At 49.2% G+C, this 22,173-nt stretch overlaps 1 protein-coding gene across 6 annotated transcripts in view; it reads left to right on the top strand.

The window, feature by feature from the left end:
* The first annotated feature begins 12,072 nt into the window (after positions 1–12,072).
* The window catches only part of LOC119955659 (serine/threonine-protein kinase WNK3-like), a 101,753-nt gene continuing 91,652 nt past the window's right edge, over positions 12,073–22,173 (top strand). For 3 of the 6 annotated variants that reach the window (XM_038782089.1, XM_038782093.1, XM_038782094.1), the window contains exons 1-2: positions 12,073–12,770; positions 20,561–21,332. In XM_038782089.1, the coding sequence (XP_038638017.1) occupies positions 20,820–21,332 (513 nt within the window). In that variant the 5' untranslated portion in view covers positions 12,073–12,770; positions 20,561–20,819. Of the gene's footprint in view, positions 12,820–12,873; positions 13,106–14,077; positions 14,845–20,560; positions 21,333–22,173 lie in introns of those variants that run through there. The other 3 variants (XM_038782090.1, XM_038782092.1, XM_038782091.1) reach the window with 3 other exon arrangements.

Consider the following 22,173-nt stretch of genomic DNA (forward strand, 5'->3'; position numbering starts at 1 on the left):
AACTCCCAAAAATGCATGATGAACAAACTCCAACAATTGTAGAACTCATCACCCCCACCCCCCAGAGCAAACTGCACATTTTCCAGGGTCAGAAACTGCAGGTCCCCCCCCCCGCCACGCCAAGGCACAGGGCCAAGAGACTGACCCCCACTCCAACAAAACCCGCCTCGGAGCAATAAGCGAGGCGAAGGCTAAAACATCTGTCCTCACACACGCCTGCAGCGGCCAATCCGATGTCCACCCCCAAACTGGTGCTGAACACTGTCCTCCAAAACTTTTCCAGCTTCGGGCAGGACATATGTACACAGTTCGCCAAGGCCCGTCCCGCGTCGCTCACAAACATCCTCCACCCCCTTGAGCAGCTGGCTCATCCTCGACTTTGCGAGGTCCGCTCTGTACGCTCTACCTTCAGCTGCATCAACCCCAGCCTCACACCACAGACCGTCTTCCAGCACCACCCCCAACTCTTTCTCCCACTTCGCCTTAACTCCCTCCATGGACGCCCCATCCTCAGATCTTCAACGGCTCTGGGTCACTGTCCGTGTGGAGTTTGCACCTTCTCCCCGTGTCTGCATGGGTTTCGCCCCCCACAACCCAAAAATGTGCAAAGTAGGTGGATTGGCCACGCTAAATTGTCCCTTAATTGGAAAAAGTAATTGGGTAATCTAAATTTATTTTTTTTAAAAGGCAGAGATAGATACGTTCTTGACTATGTTAGCAGGAATGAATCCAGACTTTATGGGCAGCACGGTAGCATAGTGATTAGCACAATTGCTTCACAGCTCCAGGGTCCCAGGTTTGATTCCTGGCTGGGTCACTGTCTGGGCGGAGTCTGCACGTTCTCCCCGTGTGTGCGTGGGTTTCCTCCGGGTGCTCCGGTTTCCTCCCACAGTCCAAAGATGTGCAGGTTAAGTTAGGTGGATTGGCCATGCTAAATTGCCCTTAGTGTCCAAAATTGCCCTTAGTGTTGGGTGGGGTTACTGGGTTATGGGGATAGAGTGGAGGTATGGGTTGGGTAGGGTGCTCTTTCCAAGAGCCGGTGCAGATTTGATGGGCTGAATGGCCTCCTTCTGCACTGTAAATTCTATGACAGAGAATCACTCGACACTCTGGTCTGCTTCAAGCGTCGAAAGGTTTATTTAACACCAGCGGGGAGTCAGCTGCCGGGTACTCTCTAGCTTCTCTCTCCGCCAGGAGTAGGAAATCAACATTTATACAGTTATAGAAACAGCTACTCAGCCCATTTCAGCTGGATACAGTTCAATTACAATGATTGGTTGCTAGGCAACATGGGGCTGCGTGGTCTGCTCAACAAAGGGTGGAACCCCCCCCCACTTATCAACTGTCCTTGGGTTTTCTTGATACCTAGAAACTGCGACTTCCTTATCATAACCTCGTTATGGACTGGTGCTACAAGCAGTATTCGTCAGGGGCAACTCTGATAATGGATGTCCCGCTGAATAAGCCGTTCCCATGTAGGCCTGTCATGGCTGACAAATGGCCAATTCAGTTCACCATAAACCCCATCATGCCTCACAAACCGCCATGTTTCGCTTCGAAGCGGGATTTAGCATTCTACATTGTTAGTGTGTGTCTATGATTATAGTATATATATAAATAAAAAGCAAATTACTGCGGATGCTGGAATCTGAAACCAACGAGAAAATGCTGGAAAATCTCAGCAGGTCTGGCAGCATCTGGAGGGAGAGAAAAGAGCGAACGTTTCGAGTCCGATGACTCTTTGTCAGAGGGTCACCTGGACTGAAAACGTTCGCTCTTTTCTCTCCCTACAGATGCTGCCAGACCGGCTGAAATACACCTCCCGCTGCCGGGGGAAAGCGGGCAGCATAATCAAAGATCCCTCCCACCCAGCTTACTCACTCTTCCAACTTCTTCCATCGGACAGGAGATACAGAAGTCTGAGAACACACACAAACAGACTCAAAAACAGCTTCTTTCCCGCTGTTACCAGACTCTTAAACGACCCTCTTATGGACTGACCTGATTAACACTACACCCCTGTATGCTTCAGCCGATGTTGGTGTTATCTAGTTACATTGTGTACCTTGTGTTGCCCTATTATGTACTTTCTTTTATTCCCTTTTCTTCCCATGTTCTTAATGATCTGTTGAGCTGCTCGCAGAAAAATACTTTTCACTGTACCTCGGTACACATGACAATAAACAAATCCAATCCAATTCAATGGATCTAGAAAATACAGTGCAGACGGAGGCCATTCGGCCCATCGAGTCTGCACCGACCCACATAAGCCCTCACTTCCACCCTATCCCCCGTAACCCAATAACCCTTCCTAACCTTTTTGGACACTAAGGGCAATTTAGCATGGCCAATCCACCTAACCTGCACGCCTTTGGACTGTGGGAGGAAACCGGAGCACGCGGAGGAACTCCACCCAGACACGGGCAAGACTCCGCACAGACAGTGACCCAAACGGGAATCGAACCTGGGACCCTGGCGCTGTGATGCAACGGTGGTAACCACTGTGCTACCGTGTTAGTTGGGGCCTCGTTGGAGGCAATCCAGAGGTTCACTCCGTTGATCCCGGATAGGGAGGGATTTCTCATGAGAGATTGGGCCTGTAGGGGCTGGTTTAGCACAGTGGGCTAAACAGCTGGCTTGTAATGCAGAACAATGCCAGCAGCGCGGGTTCAATTCCCGTACCAGCCTCCCCGAACAGGCCCGGGAATGTGGCGACTAGGGTCTTTTCACAGGAACTTCACCCACCCACTCCCCACTCCAGCTTTAGTCAACTAAAACGTCCTTGTGAGGTACTACACCAATCGGAAAGTAAAAAGAGACTTATTACCCGATTGGTTGATGCCTGTCAGCCAATTTTCTTCTGCACATTTTTCAATGTATTTGGTGAAGAAAACTGTTCAAAGAAATTGAGAAAAACAAATGAATCCTGCTGATTATTCGCCAGGGTTCGGGACCTCCTCCCCTTCCCCGCCAAAGGTTTGAGAGAACCAGCGAGTGATCCCTTGACCAACTTGCAGCCTTTGACCAATCCGGTGGTCCTAGTCTTTGGCCTGCTATGCGGAAACAGGTGGGCGTGGTCCTTCCGACAGATGCATTGCTTCATAACAAACTCGGCCCTTATACTGCAGGGCCTGTGCCTGAAGTCAGGGCGTTCTCCCCTCATTGTACACTTCACTTCGCTCCTGCTCCTAATCTTCTCAGAAGAGGTTGAGGGAGGAATTCCAAGAGCTTACCTCCACGCAGCCCCACCCCACCCCACCCCACACCAGGCAACTGAAGACACGGCCACCAAAGGTGGAGCAATAGGAATTGGGGGAAACTCGAGAGGCCGGAATTGGAGGAACGCAGAGATCTCAGACGGTTGTAAGGGGGCTGAAGGAGGTTCCAGAAGTGGGAAGGGTTGTAGGGGGCTGGAGGTGGTTACAGAGATAGGGAGGGTTGTAAGGGCTGGAGGAGGTTTTAGAAAGAGGGAGCGTTGTCAGGCATTGAGGTTACAGAGGGAGGATGGTAGGGACTGGATGGGATTACAGAGACAGGGAGCAATGTAAGGACTGGAAGGGGTGACAGAGATGGGGAGGGATGTAGGGGCTGGAGGGAGGGAGTTACAGAGATAGGGAGGGTTGCAGGGGCTGGAGGGAGTTACAGAGATAGGGAGGGTTGTAGGGGCTGGAGGAGGTTAAAGAGATAGGGAGGGTTGTAGGGGCTGGAGGAGATTACAGATAGGGAGGATTATAGGGGCTGGAGGGAGTTACAGAGATAGGGAGGGTTGTAGGGGCTGGAGGAGGTAACAGACATAGGGTGGATTGTTGGGGCTGGAGGGAGTTACAGAGATAGGGAAGGTTGCAGGGATGGAGGGAGTTATAGAGATAGGGAGGGTTGTAGGGGCTGGAGGAGGTTACAGAGATAGGGTTGTGGGGGCTGGAGGGAGTTACAGAGATAGGGAGGGTTGTAGGGGCTGGAGGAGGTTACAGAGATAGGGTTGTGGGGGCTGGAGGGAGTTACAGGGATAGGAAGGATTGTAGGGGTTGGAGGTGGTTACAGAGATAGGGAGGGTTGTAGGGGCTGGAGGAGGTTACAGATAGGGAGGGTTGTAGGGGCTGGAGGGAGTTACAGAGATAGGGAGGAGGGTTGTAGGGGCTGGAGGAGTTACAGAGATAGGAAGGATTGTAGGGGTTTGAGGAGGTTACAGAGATAGGGAGGATTGTAGGGGCTGGAGGGAGTTACAGAGATAGGGAAGATTGCAGGGTTGGAGGGAGTTATAGAGATAGGGAGGGTTGTAGGGGCTGGAGGAGGTTACAGAGATAGGGTTGTGGGGGGTGGAGGAGGTTACAGAGATAGGAAGGATGGTAGGGGCTGGAGGTGGTTACAGAGATAGGGAGGGTTGTAGGGGCTGGAGGTGGTTACAGAGCTAGGGAGGGATGTTGGAGCTGAAGGAAGTTAGAGATAGGGAGGGCTGAAGGGGCTGGAGGAGGTTACAGAGATAGGGAGGATGGTAGGGACTGGAGGGGGTTACATTTTTACATAAATTTACAGTGCAGAAGGAGGCTATTCAGCCCATCGAGTCTGCACCGGCTCTTGGAAAGAGCACCCTACCCAAGGTTAACACCTCCACCCTATCCCCATAACCCAGTAACCCCACCCAACACTAAGGGCAATTTTGGACACTAAGGGCAATTTATCATGGCCAATCCACCTAACCTACACATCTTTGGACTGTGGGAGGAAACCGGAGCACCCGGAGGAAGGATGGTAGGGACTGGAGGGGGTTACAGAGATAGGGAGGGTTATAGGGGCTGGAGGGGGTTACAGAGATAGGGAGGGTTATAGGGGCTGGAGGAGGTTACAGAGATAGGGAGGGTTATAGGGGCTGGAGGGGGTTACAGAGATAGGGAGGGTTATAGGGGCTGGAGGAGGTTACAGAGATAGGGAGGATTGCAGCGCTGGAGGAGGTTACAGAGATAGGGAGGGTTGTAGGGACTGGAGGGGGTTACAGAGATAGGGAGGGTTGCAGCGCTGGAGGAGGTTGCAGAGATAGGAAGGATGGTAGGGACTGGAGGGGGTTACAGAGATAGGGAGCGATGTAGGGAGGGTTGTCGGTGCTAGAAGAGTTAACAGAGATAGGATTGTAGGGGCTTGAGGGGATTACAGAGGTAGGGAGGGGAGGAGGTATGAGCTGGGGGAGTTAGGGGAGTGTTTGAGTCTTTTTAACATTGGCTCCTTAATCGTTCACATCTTTACTAAAATGTGTGGCTGCTGGTGATGACATTCGGTAATTTAACCCCCCCCGGAATGTTCCTGATTGGGAGGCTTGATCCCAAACCAGCTCCTAGTCCACCACATTCACTGCCGTGAGAAGTGGCACTCTGCTGCCCTGCTTCACCAATAAAATGATGTTTAGGAAGAGAATTTTACAAAGTAACTCGATCAAACAGTGTTCTGTTACATCATAAATACATGAGTGAACATCCACCTGACATCACAACCATACACTATTGTGTTTCAACCTGTTGCATACCCAGGACTGAGGAGGTCTCAGATCTAATCGAGGGCTTCGAGTGTTTTACGTATATAATAACGTGAGTAACGGACTAGAATCTAATCAACCGGTTCAGGTCGGGATTTATACAGAGAGTAACATGTGTCCGGGATGAGCTACAGACTGGAATCTAATCGAGGGGCTCGGGGTGGTTTATATATAGAATAACAGATACCCGGGAGTGAGTTACAGACTGGAATCTAACCGAGGGGCTCGGGGTGGTTTATATAACAGATACCCGGGAGTGAGTTACAGACTGGAATCTAATCGAGGGGCTTGGGGTGGTTTATACAGTATATAGAATAACAGATACCCGGGAGTGAGTTACAGACTGGAATCTAATCGAGGGGTTTGGGATGGTTTATATACAGAATAACAGATACCTGGTAGTGTGTTACAGACTGGAATCTAATCGAGGGGCTCGGGGTGGTTTATATTAACAGATACCCGGGAGTGAGTTACAGACTGGAATCTAATCGAGGGGCTCGGGGTGGTTTATATATAGAATAACAGATACCCGGGAGTGAGTTACAGACTGGAATCTAATCGAGGGGCTTGGGGTGGTTTATACAGTATATAGAATAACAGATACCCGGGAGTGAGTTACAGACTGGAATCTAATCGAGGGGTTTGGGATGGTTTATATACAGAATAACAGATACCTGGTAGTGTGTTACAGACTGGAATCTAATCGAGGGGTTCGGGTGGTTTATATATAGAATAACAGATACCCGGGAGTGAGTTACAGACTGGAATCTAATCGAGGGGTTCGGGGTGGTTTATATATAGAATAACAGATACCCGGGAGTGACTTTCAGACTGGAATCTAATCGAGGGGTTTAGGGTGGTTTATATATAGAATAACAGATACCCAGGAGTGAGTGACAGACTTGAATCTAATCGAGGGGTTCAGGGTGGTTTATATATAGAATAACAGATACCCAGGAGTGAGTTACAGACTGGAATCTAATCGAGGGGTTTGGGTTGGTTTATATACAGAATAACAAATACCCGGGAGTGAGTTACAGACTGGAATCTAACCGAGGGGTTTGGGGTGGTTTATATATAGAATAACAGATACCCGGGAGTGAGTTACAGACTGGAATCTAATCGAGGGTTCTGGGTGGTTTATATATAGAATAACAGATACCCGGGAGTGAGTTACAGACTGGAATCTAATCGAGGGGTTCAGGGTGGTTTATATATAGAATAACAAATACCCGGGAGTGAGTTACAGACTGGAATCTAACTGAGGGGTTTGGGGTGGTTTATTTATAGAATAACAGATACCAAGGAGTGAGTTACAGACTGGAATCTAATCCAGGCTTTTGGGTTGTTATTATATAGAATAACAGACTGGAATCTATTTTTTTTAGTATTTTAGATTACCCAATTATTTTCTTTTCCAATTAAGGGGCAATTTAGCGTGGCCAATCCACCTATCCTGCACCCTTTGGGTTGTGGGGTAAAACCCATGCAGACACGGGGAGAATGTGCAAACTGCACACAGACAGTGACCCAGAGCCGGGATCGAACCTGGGACCTCAGTACCGTGAGGCAGCAGTGCTAATCACTGCGCCACCATGCTGCCTCCAGATTGGAATCTAATCGAGGGGTTCAGGGTGGTTTATATATAGAATAACAGATACCCGGGAGTGAGTTACAGACTGGAATCTAATCGAGGTGTTTAGGGTGGTTTAAATATAGAATAACAGATACCTGGGAGTGAGTTACTGACTGGAATCTAATCGAGGGGTTCAGGGTAGTTTATACATAGAATAACAGATACCCGGGAGTGAGTTACAGACTGGAATCTAATCGAGGGGTTCGGGGTGGTTTATACATAGAATAACAGATACCCGGGAGTGAGTTAGTTGGCTACAACCCCCAGAACACTCCCTCGATCACCTCCTCCATTAGCTGCATCCCTCCATATCTCTGTAACCTACTCCAGGCCGTGCAATCTTCCCTCTCTCTGTCTTCTCATCCAGCCCCCACAACCCTCCCTATCTCTGTAACCTTCTCCAGCCCTGCCTAAATCTGTAATCTCCTCCGGTCCCCTGCAATCCTCCCTATCTCTCTAACTTCCTCCAGCCCCTAGAACCCTCCTTATCTGTAACTTTCTCCAGCCCCCTATTTCTGTCACCCCCTCTAGCCCATCCAATCCTCCGTACTCTGTAATCTGTACTCTGTAGGGGCTGGTTTAGCTCACCAGGCTTAATCGCTGGCTTTTAAAGCAGACCAGCAGCACGGTTCGATTCCCGTACCAGCCTCCCCGGACAGGCGCCGGAATATGGCGACTAGGGGCTTTTCACAGTAACTTCATTGAAGCCTACTCGTGACAATAAGCGATTTTCATTTCATTTCATTTTCATCTCCACCTCCAGCCCCTATCCTCCCTATCTCAGTAACCTCTAGCCCCTAAAACCCTCCCTATCTCTGTAACCTCTTCCAGCTCCTACAACCCTCCCTTTCGCAGTAACCTCCAGACCCTTCAACCATCCCTGTCACTGTAACGTCCTCCAGACTTGCAACCCTCCCTTTATTTGTCACCTCCTCCAGCCCCCACAACCCTTCCTCTCGAAAATTCCCAATACCCATCGCTCCACCGTTGATGGCTAAGTCTTCAGCTGCCTGGGGTGATAACCTTTGGCTCTGCCTCCCTGAAGGTCCCCTTCCCCCTCCTCCCTTCATTTACAATGCTCCTTAAAACCAACCTATTTGACCGTGAGTTTGGTCACCTGTCCCAATGGCTCCTCATGTGTCTCGGAATCAAATTTTGCTTTAGAATGTTCTTGCTTTGGGACCTCTTGCTTTGCTGTGTCAAAGCAAGTTGATGTTAATCTGTCCAGCTTTCTACTCTATCACAGTGATATTTTGTTCTTCTCCTCACCTCCCTTTTTCATTCCTCTTGACTCTATTGAAACGGACTGCATCTCTTACCGTTTCTCATTCTGATGACAGTTTACAGAAACAGAATATAGGAGCAGGAGGCCGCCATTCGGCCCGGCTCCGCCATTGATTATGATCATGGCTGATCATTCAACTCAATTCCCTGATGCCGTCTTTCCCCCTTTTGATATGTCCTTTGATCCCCATCATCCCAAGTGCTACATCTAACCGCTTCTTGAAAACTTCCAAACAAATTCCAAAGGCTCCCTACTCTCCGGGTGAAGAAATTTCATGCCAACACAGACAGTCACCCAAGGTCGGCATTGAATCCGGGTCCCTGATGCTGTGAGGCAAACAGTGCTAACCACTGTGCTGCCGTGCCTTTTTTTTAAAAGAATATCTTCACACGCACAGTTTTGTTTTCCCTTTGGGGAGTAATGGGGGAAGGATTCCCAAGCTGATTAGCAGCCCGGGGTGACTTGTCTGTGCGGAATTTGCACGTTCTCCGTATCTCCTTGGGTTTCCTCCAGTCCGATTTCCTCCCACAGTGTAAAGATGTGAAAGTGAGATTGATTGGCCATGCTAAAATTGCCCTTTTGTGTCCAAAGCCTAGATGGGGTGACGGGGATAGGGCAGGGGTATAGGCCTAGGTAGAGCGCTCTTTCGGATGGTCGGTGTGAACTCAATGGGCCGAATGGCCTACTGCACTGTAGAGATTCTCTCCTGGTCCCCAGAGTGGAATTGAAACCCAGAGAGAAAAGGGGAGAACATGGGAACCCCACACAGACAAGTCTGGCTGCATCACAGCCTGGTATGGCAACTGCTCGGCCCAAGACCGTAAGAAACTACAGAGTCGCAAACACTGCCCAGTTCATCACAAGAACCTGCCTCCCATCCATTGACTGTCTACACCTCCCGCTGCCTTGGGAAAGCGGGCATCATTATCAGAGACCCCTCCCACCCGGCTTACTCACTCTTCTAACTTTTTCCATCGGGCAGGAGATAAAAAAGTCTGAGAACACGCACGAACAGACTCAAAAACAGTTTCTTTCCCGCTGTTACCAGACTGTTCTGACCTTTTCACATCTTCTCTACCAAGCATGCTTCACCTTTTTTTTGTATTTACATTGTGTATTTTATGTTTATGTACGGAACGATCTGTCTGCACTGCACTCAGAACAATACTTTTCACTGTACCTCGGTACACGTGACAACAAACAAATCCAATCCAATCACCCAAGGCCGGAATCGAACTCGGGCCCCTGGCGCTGTGAGGAAGCAGTGCTAACCATGCTGGGGCTGGTTTAGCACAGGGCTAAATCGCTGGCTTTGAAAGCAGACCAAGGCAGGCCAGCAGCACGGTTCAATTTCCGTACCAGCCTCCCCGAACAGTTGCCGGAATGTGGCGACTAGGGGCTTTTCACAGTAACTTCATTGAAGGCGACTTGTGACAATAAGCGATTTTCATTTCATTTCATGCCGTCCCTAAACGACATTAGTGAATCAGGTGGGTTTTAAAAAAATTTAGAGTACCCAATTCATTTTTTTTCAATTAAGGGGCAATTTAGCGTGGCCAATCCACCTACCCTGCACATCTTTGGGTTATGGGGGTGAAACGCACGCAAACACGGGGAGAATGTGCAAACTCCACACAGATAGTGACCCAGAGCCGGGAGCGAACCTGGGACCTCGGTGCCGTGAGGCCGCAGGGCTAATCCACTGCGCCACCATTTTACGACAATTGATGTTCGTTTCATGGTCGCTGTGACGGAGGCTAACTCTCAATTCCAGATTTTATTCACTGAATTTCAATTCTACCAGCTGCTGTGGTGGGATTTTAATCCTTGACCCCCCCCTCCCCCCAGCTCCCTGGGGTTACTCGGCCAGTGATGTTACCGCTACCCCACCATGTCCCCAAATTGAATGGGACCAGGGCAACTCAAGAAGGGTTTAACAGACGAAAGAGAAAATGCTGGAAAATCTCAGCAAGTCTGGCAGCATCTGTAGGGAGAGAAAAGAGCTGATGTTTCGAGTCCAATGACTATTTGTCAAAGCTAACAGACAAAGTGGGAAATATTTATACTGTGGAGTGAGAATGAAAGATGAGTCATAGCCACAGAAACCTAGGGAAACCGGGTGCTTTTATCCAGGGTTTAACATGATGTGGAGATGCTGGTGTTGGACTGGGGTGAGCACAGTAAGAAGTCTTACAACACCAGGTTAAAGCCCAACATGTTTGTTTCAAACACTAGCTTTCAGAGCACTGCTCCTTCCTCAGGTGAATGAAGAGGTATGTTCCAGAAACATATATATAGACAAATTCAAAGATGCCAGACAATGCTAAGAAGGCGAGCATTTGCAGGTAATTGAATCTTTACAGATCCAGAGATAGGGGTAACCCCAGGTTAAAGAGATATGAATTGTCTCAAGCCAGGACAGTTGGTAGGATTTTGCAAGCCCAGGCCAGATGGTGGTAGATTAATGTAATGTGATATGAATCCCAGGTCCTGGTTGATGCCGTACTCATGTGTGCAGAACTTGGCTATAAGTTTCTGCTCGGCGATTCTGTGTTGTCGCGCGTCCTGAAGGCCGCCTTGGAGAACGCTTACCCGGAGATCAGAGGCATTCAGCAGTCAAGGGCATTCAGCCTCTGATCTCCGGGTAAGCGTTCTCCAAGGGGGGCCTTCAGGACATACCTCTTCATTCATCTCAGGAAGGAACAGTGCTCCGAAAGCTAGTGTTTGAAGCAAACATGTTGGACTTTAACCTGGTGTTGTGAGACTTCTTACAGGGTTTAACAGACAGTGAACTTGTTTTATTTTTTGGTAATTATTTTCAGGATAAATGTCCAAATTGTGCAGGGAAGGAGGTTGCATTGTCAGTTGTTGGGATATCATAGATATCATAGAATTTAAATAAAAGAAAAATAAATCGCTTATTGTCACGAGTAGGCTTCAATGAAGTTACTGTGAAAAGCCCCTAGTCGCCACATTCCGGCGCCTGTCTGGGGAGGCTGGTACAGGAATCGAACCGTGCTGCTGGCCTGCCTTGGTCTGCTTTAAAAGCCAGCGATTTAGCCAAGTGAGCTAAACCAGCCCCTTAATTTGCAGTGCAGAAAGAGGCCATTCAGCCCATTGAGTCTGCACCAGCTCTTGGAAAGAGCACCCTATCCAAGGTCAACCCCTCCACCTTATCCCCATAACCCAGTAACCCCACCCAACACTAAGGACAATTTTGGACACTAAGGGCAATTTATCATGGCCAATCCGCCTAACTGCACATCTTTGGACTGTGGGGGGAAACCGGAGCACCCGGAGGAAACCCATGCACATACGGGGAGGATGTGCAGACTCCACACAGACAGTGACCCAAGCTGGAATCGAACCTGGGATCCTGGAGCTGTGAATCAATTGTGCTAACCACTATGCTCCGTGATGCCCCCCTCCACCCAAAGAATTTTGTCTCTTGGCCTCCCAGCAGGCTTCAGCCTGCGACTAGGCCTCTGTTGCTAGGTTACCAGATCGGAAGGGGTAGGTTAGCGTGACATTACGTGAGCACGCACGGCGGACGTCGGGTCCACGTCGATAAAGCGGGATCTTTAAGGGGGGGGGGGGGGAGGAGAGCGTAACTTCCGGCGGCGGCGCAAAGCAGTTTCCGGCGGCGGCGCAGAAGAGGGCTTTCCAACCGATTTAAATAATAAAAGAGGAACAACTATCTGCCTCCCTCCCCTCGGCCGGCCGCCTCCCCTCCCCAAAAAACAGATATAAAGCATACAGAGCCCTTTTCACCCCCAGTTCTCCTCATGGTTTGAGCAGATTGACTTTTTAAATGCGTTTAAAATGAGCTTTTGTCCGAACCCCTCCCTCTGAGGGAGTGCGAGAAAATTCTGCATTGATGAGTAATTTAAAAAAAAAACCCAAATCTAACCTTTAATTTAAAATTGGAGGTTCATCCGGAAGCAGAGACTCAGCAGAAGAGGAGGAGTGTTTTATTTTTTTAAAACCTTTTTTTTCCCTTTGCTTTCCTCCCCTTCAATATTTTATTATTTTAAAATATTTTCTTTCGAAGAACCCCCCCCCTCCTCCTCACCAAAGCTCAAGATGGTTGCATTTTTTTCTTAACCATGAGGATTGAAAGTAAAAGCTGCTGAGGAGATTTGGGGGTTGGTAGGGAAAAACTTTTGAAAAAGAGAGAGAAGGGGGGAAAAAGAACCCCCCTTCCTCCCAAAAGAGCATCCCTCTGTCTCCACCTTGGGGCTTGTTGCAGCAAGGATATGGCTCCCAGCTGCAAGTTCTGGGCTGCTACCTTTGCAAGCCCTCTCTCTCGCTCCATCCATCCTTTAGTAAGTATAGAGGTGGTTTGTGGTGGTAGCTGCGGGTCTGGGGGAGGAGGTAGGTGAGGAGGGTAACAAAACGCCTTCTTAAAAAAAAATTGACAGCTTAACTTGGCATTTCCTTCCCCACCGACCCCCCCCAGCCTCAAGTGTGTGGGACGTCTGGATTGAGAAGGAAAGTGTATCATTTGGATTGCGTTTGCAATGGATATCAGCTCTCGACCATTCCCGCCACCACACTGACCTCTCATCATTTCGTTCTGCATGTTTCTCCTTTTTCTTCCAAAGAGATACATCCGAGCATATTTGCTACCTCGCGGATCGTATGTTTGTCCATTGCTGATGTGTGTGTATATCTGCGTGGATCTGTGTTTCGCTCGTATCTAACATCTTTGTAATGATTTGTGGATGCGCTGCCAACCTATTATGGATAATAGACGCCGTGAATGTTTTTATAAATGCATATATTTAGCTCGTGTATTTAAACAAACCGGTTAATATGCACATAGTCGATAACCTGTATATTTAAGAATATAGTGGATAGTGTGTATATTTAAGAACGTAGTGGATAACGTGTATATTCAAGAATGTAGTGGATAACATAGTGGATAAGGTGTATATAAATAACATAGTGGATACCGTGTATATTTAAGAACATAGTGCATAACTATATTTAAGAACATAGTGGATAATGTGTATATTTTAGAACATTGTGGATAACCTGTATATTTAAGAACATAGTGGATAACGTGTATATTTAAGGACATAGTGGGTAATATACATGCATACCTTTATGTTTCGAGTTCATATATAACCTATTTTATCTACCTAAGCTTATATATTGGAAAAAAAGTAGTGTTTGAGGATGTCCCCTGGAATAGAGGATCGGCATGGCACAGTTTTTTTTCTTAATTGTTTGGATATCTATTATGTTTGTAACTGGGGATCGGTTTAGCACTGTTGGCTAGAGGCGGCACGGTGGTGCAGTGATTGGCACTGCTGCCTACGGTGCTGAGGACCCGGGTTCGATCCCGGCTCCGGGTCACTGTCTGTTTGGAGTTTGTTCGTTCTCCCGGTGTCTGTGGGTTTCACCCCCTCAACCCAAAGATGTGCAGGTTAGGTGGAATAGCCACGCTAAATTGCCCCTTAATTGGGAAAAAAATAATTGGGTACTTTAAATTTATTTTTAAAAAGCTCTGTTGACTGGACAGCTGGTTTGTGATGCATAGCAATGCAAACAACAGGGGTTCAATTCCCAAACCGGCTGAGGTTATTTGTGAAAGCTCCACCGTCTCATCCTTGCGCCTCACCTGAGGTGTGGCGATTCTCAGGTTAAATCCCTGCCAGTCAGCTCTCCCCTCAGAGGAAAGCAGCCTATGGTCATCTAGGACTATGATGACTTTACATTATATTACAGATTTTTCTGGAGAATTCAGGAGAGATGTACAGCATTGATAACCTTCCTTGTAACATTTCTCTCTCTCTATCTCTCTCTCTATCTCTCTCTCTCTCTCCACTTCCTTGCCTGACGTGCTTTTTGGAAAGTTGTTTCTCGATTACAGCAGAGAGTTATATTTGGAAAGATTTTGGTGGTTTGTCAAGTCGACGTGTCCCTGCTTGTGTTTGTTAACCTGCCTTTAAAAAAAAAATCGTATGGGGGAAAAACCCAGCGACGCATGAGGATGTGGGATTTAATTTGTTGAATGGTTATTGCAATCTAGGTACATGCGTATGTGCGTGTGTGGATAGTACAAATTTCAGGACAGGGCTACTCTGGCTTTCGTTCTCTCGTCGGACTTGCATTTTGATTCTCTTCCCCTTCCCATAAGTAGGTGAAAGACTGCCGTCATCGTTTTCTTCCTGTCGCACAGTGGCTTTCTAGATCGCAAGCAGCTGTCATGTGCTCGAGCCTGGCAAGTCTATGAATGAATGAGCAACAGCACCTTGTGCTTTGTATCTCTGCACTGGGAGCTGGCTGGCAACTGGCTACCTCTCACTTTGATGTCGTGGGGGTCATCGAGGTTGGCGTCACTTATTAACCCAGTGAAATCTGCCGCGTTTATATATTTGATCTGAGATCTAGGTATAGTGTGGTATTTCCTGTTTCTCTTATTGATGCCTGTTAATGGAAGCTGCCGGTTTGAATGAATGGGTTTCTCTGCCTTTGGTGGGAGAGTTAAGGTGCTCAAACGCCATAAGCCAGCAATGATATGAGAAGCTTTGAAAAGTGCAATGCTTAATAGTCGCTTTGTAGGGTCCCCCTTTACCATTAAATGTGGGGTGTTTATGAGCGATTTAGTGAGGAACTGACCCCAGGTAACCGAGTGGAAGTAGGCATCCGCTTGACTCAGTTGGTTACACTTCTGTTTTGAGTCAGAATCATTGTGGGGCCTAAGATGATTGGAGACTCCCAATGCAGTTCAGACGGGTCGCAGCCTAGACCGTGTTGATTAACTCTGACCTCGTCTTGGGTGGTGGTTAGGTGGGGGGGAGTCAGGGAGCTATGGAAGATTGTGTGCTGTATTGGAAGAGGGATACAGGCCCTTCTCAGTGTGTCAGGGAAGGGACAGGCATTGGTCCACAATCCCCGCTCTGCATTGGGTAATACACTGAAATCTTTCTAACCTCTGCCTGAAGTATTTGAGAGTTCGTAAAGTATTTTAAAATGCAAGGTGGCGTGGTGTCGCGAAGGCTTTTGTTTTTTAAGTGAGAGCACATTCTGTTTTGGATTCTGCATTTGTAATTCCCTCTGGGAGGTCTCTTATTTTTCTTTTCCCCCACACCCCACACTAAAGGCCGTGTCTCGTTATTCTCTGGGTACCTTGAGCAAGCACTCTCATTCCGTAGATCAGGCAGGATGTGACAACAGGATGACTCACCGTGGTGGACATCTCGGGCGAGTCTGGCCCTGCTCTCGTGCAACATGATTCCTGTAACTGCCCCCCCCCCACCCCCCAATATCAGCTAGAGTTGGTGCAAGGAGAGCCCTAGCTGTTTTGACACCCCCACCCTTTGCCAGTCCAGTGACAGCGCCATCTTAGTTTTCGATCCCGGCAGAGTCTGGGAATTGAACTTGGGCCTGTGTTGCTCGGTTGCACACCACTGGGAAAACTGGGCACAGTTGTAAATAGTTTGGGTTTGCTAATTACTTCTCTCTCTTCCCCCCCCCCCCCCCAACTTGGCATGGCTGTAGGTGGGTGATCTACCAGGCCCACCTACGGTATGGAATATGCTTCCTGTCCAGCGGTGTCCCCTCTCTTTCCCCCAACTAGTGTTGCAATGGGAGCCATGCAACACATTGAGCGCTGAAGTTGTTAGTTTCTTGCAGCACCTGAAGGAGACCATTCTGCCTGTCCTATCTGCGCTGGCAATGTGAAAGAGCCCTTCAGTTTAGCCCCACTCATCAGTCCGCCCCCATAACTTTGTCAGCTAACCTTCTTCAGCGTCACCAGAATCAAGATGCGGTACTCAAGCCAGGACCCAACCTGTGATTTGAGGAATGATTATTGCATAGCCTCCTCGTGTCCTTTTTTGTTTCCATTCGCAAAGTCAAGGAGCCTGTTCACTTTTTTTAACTGACGTAACAACTTGCCCTGCTTCCTTTCAGTCTTTGCGAATGTGCGCCCCGATGTCCCTCCGATCTTGCACCCATCAGAAAAAGTGCCATTTGGAGGAGACTGCTATGCCCGTGTTGGATCGTACTATGCTGACTTCTGACAATTTCTAGGGACGAAATATGACCGTGTGGTACTGCATTTGGGGACGAAGCCGCGACTGCCCTCTGACCCAAACTGGCTATGTCCACAGAACCATGGGAACAGGCAGCAACAGAAGTAGGCCATTCTGCCCAACCTACACCTGCAAACTCTCTGAAAGGTTACGTTTGAGGGAGGGGGGGGGGGGGGGGGGGGGGGTGGGAACTAGGCTCCGTGGAGCCAGAGCCGGGTTTGCTCCCTGGATTTCAGGCATTGCTGGCCCAAGCCTGGGTTCCCTGCAACCGGGTTGGCGCTGCCCCGTTTCGCCTCACGGGCTGGCCAAGTCAAGCGGGGACTTGTCGCTGAGGTCATTTTCTCCAGGCTTCGAGAGCACCAGGAGCTCTCAGCCAGACATAATTCAAGCTCCCTGCCTCTGCTTGGGAGCCCTTTCGTTTTAAAGTTGAAAGCCGCACGCCCTGACTTATAGATATTTGGCTCTGAAGATAGAATTATTAAACTGCCTGGGAGCACTGGGATCTGTTCAGCAATTAAGTGCCGGTGTAATTGTTACGCTGATTCACATCTCCCAACTTTGGAAATGCTAATCTGCTTAATCATTTAAAAAAAAAAGAAAATTGTTTGGCTCAATACCTCCTTAGCTAATTGCGGTGCCTGTGGGCCATTCACTGCCAGGTTATTGCTTATCTGACCAAAAGGAGGTGGCCACTTATTTTCTGGTCCTGGCTCCGGGCGAGGGCCAGGCTTCTCGGGCTCAGATTGCAGCACTAAAATCTTAAACTGTGGCTGTAGGTTTCTGCGCAAAGGTGCTGAGCCCTCAGAGGTGTCGCTTTGATGTTGGCTGCTGGCTTTCGATTGGGTACTGTTTGACCAATGATGCCTAAGGGGTGTAGTTAAGGAGTTTAAGGGCCACGGTGCTGCCAGAGTGTTACTGATTATTGAGTCCACCAGCCTGTTGAGCAAAGGAAATGAATCATGTGGGTTTGGAGCACTGGTTCATGCCTCGTTTGTGTCCATGGGTATGTAACAAATCTGTTTTCTTTCTCGCTCTCCCTCGCCGTCATTTGACCCACTAATCCTTCAACTTCTCCATTTTTCTCTCTTGGGCCACTCTCATACCAGCATAACATCCCTGCAGTGCAGAAAGGAGCTGGTGGGAGTTGGTTTAGCTCAGTTGGCTGGACAGCTGGTTTGTGATGCAGAGCCAGGCCAACAGCAAGGGTTCAATTCCCGTACTGGCTCACCTTCCCAAACTTGCCACTCGACTGAGGTGTGGCAATCCTCAGGTTAAATCACCACCAGTCAGCTCTCCCCCTTCAAAGGTGAAAGAAGCCTGTGGTCATCTGGGACTATGGCCACTTTACTTTTACTCATATAGTGCAGAAGGATGCCATTTGGCCGACAGCGTCTGCACCAACCTCCGAAAGAGGAACACCCCACCTCGGCTCACTGTCCTCTCCCTGTAACCCCACCTAACCTTTGGACACTAAGGGGCAATTTTGCACGGCCAACTCATCTAACGTGCATATCTTTGGACTGTGGGAAGAAACCGGAGCAACCGGAGGAAACCCACGCAGCCACAAGGAGAAAGTGCAAACTCCACACTGTCACCCAAGATCGGAACTGAACCCAGGTCCTGGCGCTGTGAGGCAACAGTGCTAGCCACCGTGCCGCCCATCTCTTGCCCCCTCCCTCAAACCCCCCCCACCCACCCACCCCCCCAGTCTCACACCACCTCCAACCAGGTTATGGTCACAATTTTCTCAATTGTAGCCATCACTTTGCGCCCTCCAAGCGAGATTTGATGTCTCCCTCACCACCTGACCCCCGTCTCGCTGAAATGGGGTTGTTGGCCTGTCGCAGTGTCAGGCTGGTAGGGATGTCATGACTCGGGTAGCGGTGATGGGTCAGAGGTCAAGCCCCTACATCAGAAGAGATGTCATGCCATCATCCCTGCCTCCTGGCCATCACCCGATCCAGTCGCCCCTCCCCATTCGGAGCGGGGGGGGGGGGGGTCTAACTTGGGGCTGTCCTCCCTATGCCCAGGGTTGTTGGAATTTCTCACTGAAAGCCAGCATCTGTCCAAACAGGGGCAAGGGATTTGGGAAAAGGACAGGGATGAGATGTGAGTGGAGAGAGAGAGAGAGCGCAAGCGTGCCTGTCCGAACACTTGGGAAGCACAGATTCAAAGGGCTGAACGGATCTCCTTTGGTCTAATTTATAGTTAGGCTGTGTAAAACGGAATGAATTTCCTGCTGTTGTTTCCCCGCAGACTTGTAATTCTCTGAAATGTCAAGAAGTAAACCGCTTGCTGTTCAAATCGTGACAAACATCTCCTGTCTGGAGTCAGTCATTTAGCCATTACCTCTGTTGAGAATGTGTTCATTTTAGTACTTAGCAATAAGACTATATTTATTCCCCTAACTGTCTCTGCTTCTGCCTCCTGCCTGGGTCGATCTTAAAATACCGTCAGGGTAGCAGAAAAGTGTTTTTTAAATTTGGAATGTGTGAAATTAATTTGAAGAGATTATAATGCTTGCAGGAAAAAATAAATATAACTGTCGGCTAAAGCTTGAGACGGCAAACCAAATAATGGAGCTCCTGAAACCTGACTCAAATCTTTACGATTCGGCGGGGGTGTCAACAAAGAACAAGAACAGTGTAGCACAGGAACAGGCCCTTCGGCCCTCCAAGCCTGTAACAGTCATGTTGCCTGTCGAAACTAAAATCTAAATTTCCGGGGTCCATATCCCATCAAGATGCCTCTTGAATGTCGTTATTGTAAGTGCTTCCACCATCTCCCCAGGTGGGGGTATCGACAGGGTGGGTCCTCTTGTGGGAGAATCTAGAATTCTGGGGGAGGGGGGTCACTGTTTAAAAATAAGGTGTCAGGAGAAATTATTTTCCTTCAGAGAATGGTGAGTCTCTGGAACTCTTCCTCTACAGGCTGTGGAAGCAGATCTTTGACTATTTTTAACTCAGAGGTGAATAGATCCCCCATTGACTTGTGTGTGGGGGGGTGAAAGGTTAATTGGTGGGGGGAGGTAAGCAGGAACATGGGGTGGAGGAGCCCGTGATCTTATTGTATGGCGCGGAGCAGGTAGCAGGTCCGAGGAGGCTGAATAGCCATTTCCTGGCCCTCGTCTGTGTGGAAGCTGACATGAAAGAAAGAGGCAGAAAATGCTGAGTCTGCTGTGCGGGTTCTTGAGGCTTCAGTTCAGGCGGGACCAGAGAATTGCGATGTGGTTCTCTTCGCTCCCTGCGCCCCCATCCCTTATTAGAAGCGGTTGTCCTCCACAGAAGTCACTCTGGCCGAGATCTTCCAGCACGTTATTGAAATCCGCTGTGTTCGGCCAGGCCCAGGTTCCTTTCCAAACCTGTACACTGGCTCTGGTGGCACGGAGGCAATCGGGCGGAGAGGCCTGTAGCTCCGGTCCACTGAGTCCCTTTGTTGCTCGTGTCTTGCTTGTTGTTCGTTTCAAAGCGAGTCCTTGAGCAGTCCCGGTGGGATGGGAGTGTGGCATAGAAAGATCAACAGAGGCAATCAACAACATAACTCCGTTTTTTTTTGAGTGCGTTGGGGAAGCGAAGGCACCTAATGTGGTGTTGATTTGTTTCTACCTGAATGGTCACAGTTACAAACTCCTGGTGGTGGGGATTTCTGTGCATTGCCGGTCCCCAAACATTCCAGGAATGAGTGAGGCTGTGGTGCCCTTTTTTCTCTAAGATCGCTGCTGTCACAACTTGCTCGGGTGTGTGTCTGTGTGCGTGTAGAGTAGAGTATGTGCAGTGTCCACTGTTGCCTGTTCACCTGCCCCTTCAGGAGAGGAGAAAATAATATCTGATGTGAGAGAGGGAGCGGCAGGGCTGACAAACTTTAAATAACTTACTCGCGAAGCCAATGATGTCCTGATCGAGTCAGCCTGAGAGATGACTGAAGGAACGCTAGATTAGTCAATGCTCTTTAACTAAATGCTTTTTGGAGAGTTTTCCGCTTTAATGCTTCTCTATCGAAAGAGTTGCTAAGGCGCGTTTCCTTTTCCTGTCCCCTTTCCCCCTAATGTATTTTCTTTCTCTTTTAAACAGAGCATTTTGTGTCTTATAACTGCCTGTTGGATGATTAAAAAGTGAAGAGGAAGGATTCTTCACGATTCTCCCCGCTTGCCACGATGCCTGCTTAGAAAGTGCAGAGGGAACCATCCAGTCGCCATGTCCTAAGCTAAATGCAGTGTTTGGAAGATTGGCTGATCTGACGAGAGAGCGAGAGAGAAAGAGTGGGGAAGTTTCTCCTATTGTTTCCACCTCCCCCTCCAATCAAAATTAAAAGAAAACTCACGCTTGTGAGATGGCCACGGACCCAGGAGAACCAGCTGGCCCGGGGGATTCCAGCAAACTGGGCAGGGTGCCCTCCAGCTCTGGCCAGAGCTCAGCCGGCAACGAGAACAGCACGATGGCGGCGCCCGGCAAGGCGGAGAAGCCCGGCGACGGCAGTCCTCCGTCCCTCCTGAGGCCGGGCAAGAGCGCCGAGAACCATCGCTTTGTGCGGCGCAGCGTGGAGGTGGTCGACCGGGAACTGGCTGCCAGGCAGCCCGGTGCCGAGAGCCAAGTCTGCCCCAGCGCGCCGGAGGGCAGGAGCGAGCCCGGGACGCCCAGGGCAGCCCAGGAAGGCCCGAGAGATACGGCGAGGGAGAGGACCGATAAAGAGAACGAGGAGGAAGCTGAAATGAAGGCAGTTGCAACCTCTCCGGGAGGCCGGTTCTTGAAGTTTGACATTGAGCTTGGGCGAGGAGCCTTCAAGACTGTGTATAAAGGACTGGATACTGAGACCTGGGTGGAAGTTGCTTGGTGCGAACTGCAGGTTAGTGTACCATTTCTGTTTTTCTGTTCGCCCCTCACTGATGTACGCTGACCTCTTGTCTTGGAATAAGTAGAACAGGCTGTGCAGTACTGTCACGGCACAGGAATAGCCCGTATATAAATCTGTCTTTCAGGAAGCTGGTCCCAGTTGAAGTCAGGATGGGCATGTAAGATTCCCAGGGCAGGCTGGCAGGGTGGCTGCTGAGAGGATGCTTTCCACCTTGTGAGGGGGGGGCTTGATCTCATTGAATGGGGGAAGCAGGCTCAGGGGGCGCCTCCTTCCTCCTATTTCCCATGATCTCACAGGTGGCCCACTGGTTTTTATTGCAACCCTTGGGACACACCCATGGTGTGAAAGTCATTCACTCGAAACCAATGGTTTGTCTGTCCTTTAGTTGGTTCATCGTTGCTCACAGCAATGTGCATTTTGTCTCTCTCGACGCCAATGACATGTTGGCCTTCGTTCTGGAGGGGAATTGAGTAGGGGAGCAAGGAAGCTTCACTGTAGTTGTACGCCGCCTTGGTGAGACCACACCTTTGGTAGTGTGTGTAGCTTTGGTCTCCGTTCCTAAGGGAAGACTTATTGATCACAGAAGGGATGCAGTGGAGGTTCGTCCCTGGGATGGTGGGAGGGGCTGTCATATGAGGAGAGAACGAGGAGATTGGGCCTGTATTCTCTGGAGTTTTGAAGAATGGGAGACAATCTCACTGAAGCCCACAAACTTCTGACAGGGCTCGAGGGGTATCATAGAAACCCTACAGTGCAGAAGGTGGCCATTTGACCCATCGAGTCTGCACCGACCCTCTGAAAGAGCACTGTACCCATGTCCATTACCCTGTCC

The sequence above is a fragment of the Scyliorhinus canicula genome, chromosome 21, assembly GCF_902713615.1.
Source record: "Scyliorhinus canicula chromosome 21, sScyCan1.1, whole genome shotgun sequence".
Classification (NCBI taxonomy): Eukaryota; Metazoa; Chordata; class Chondrichthyes; order Carcharhiniformes; family Scyliorhinidae; genus Scyliorhinus; species Scyliorhinus canicula.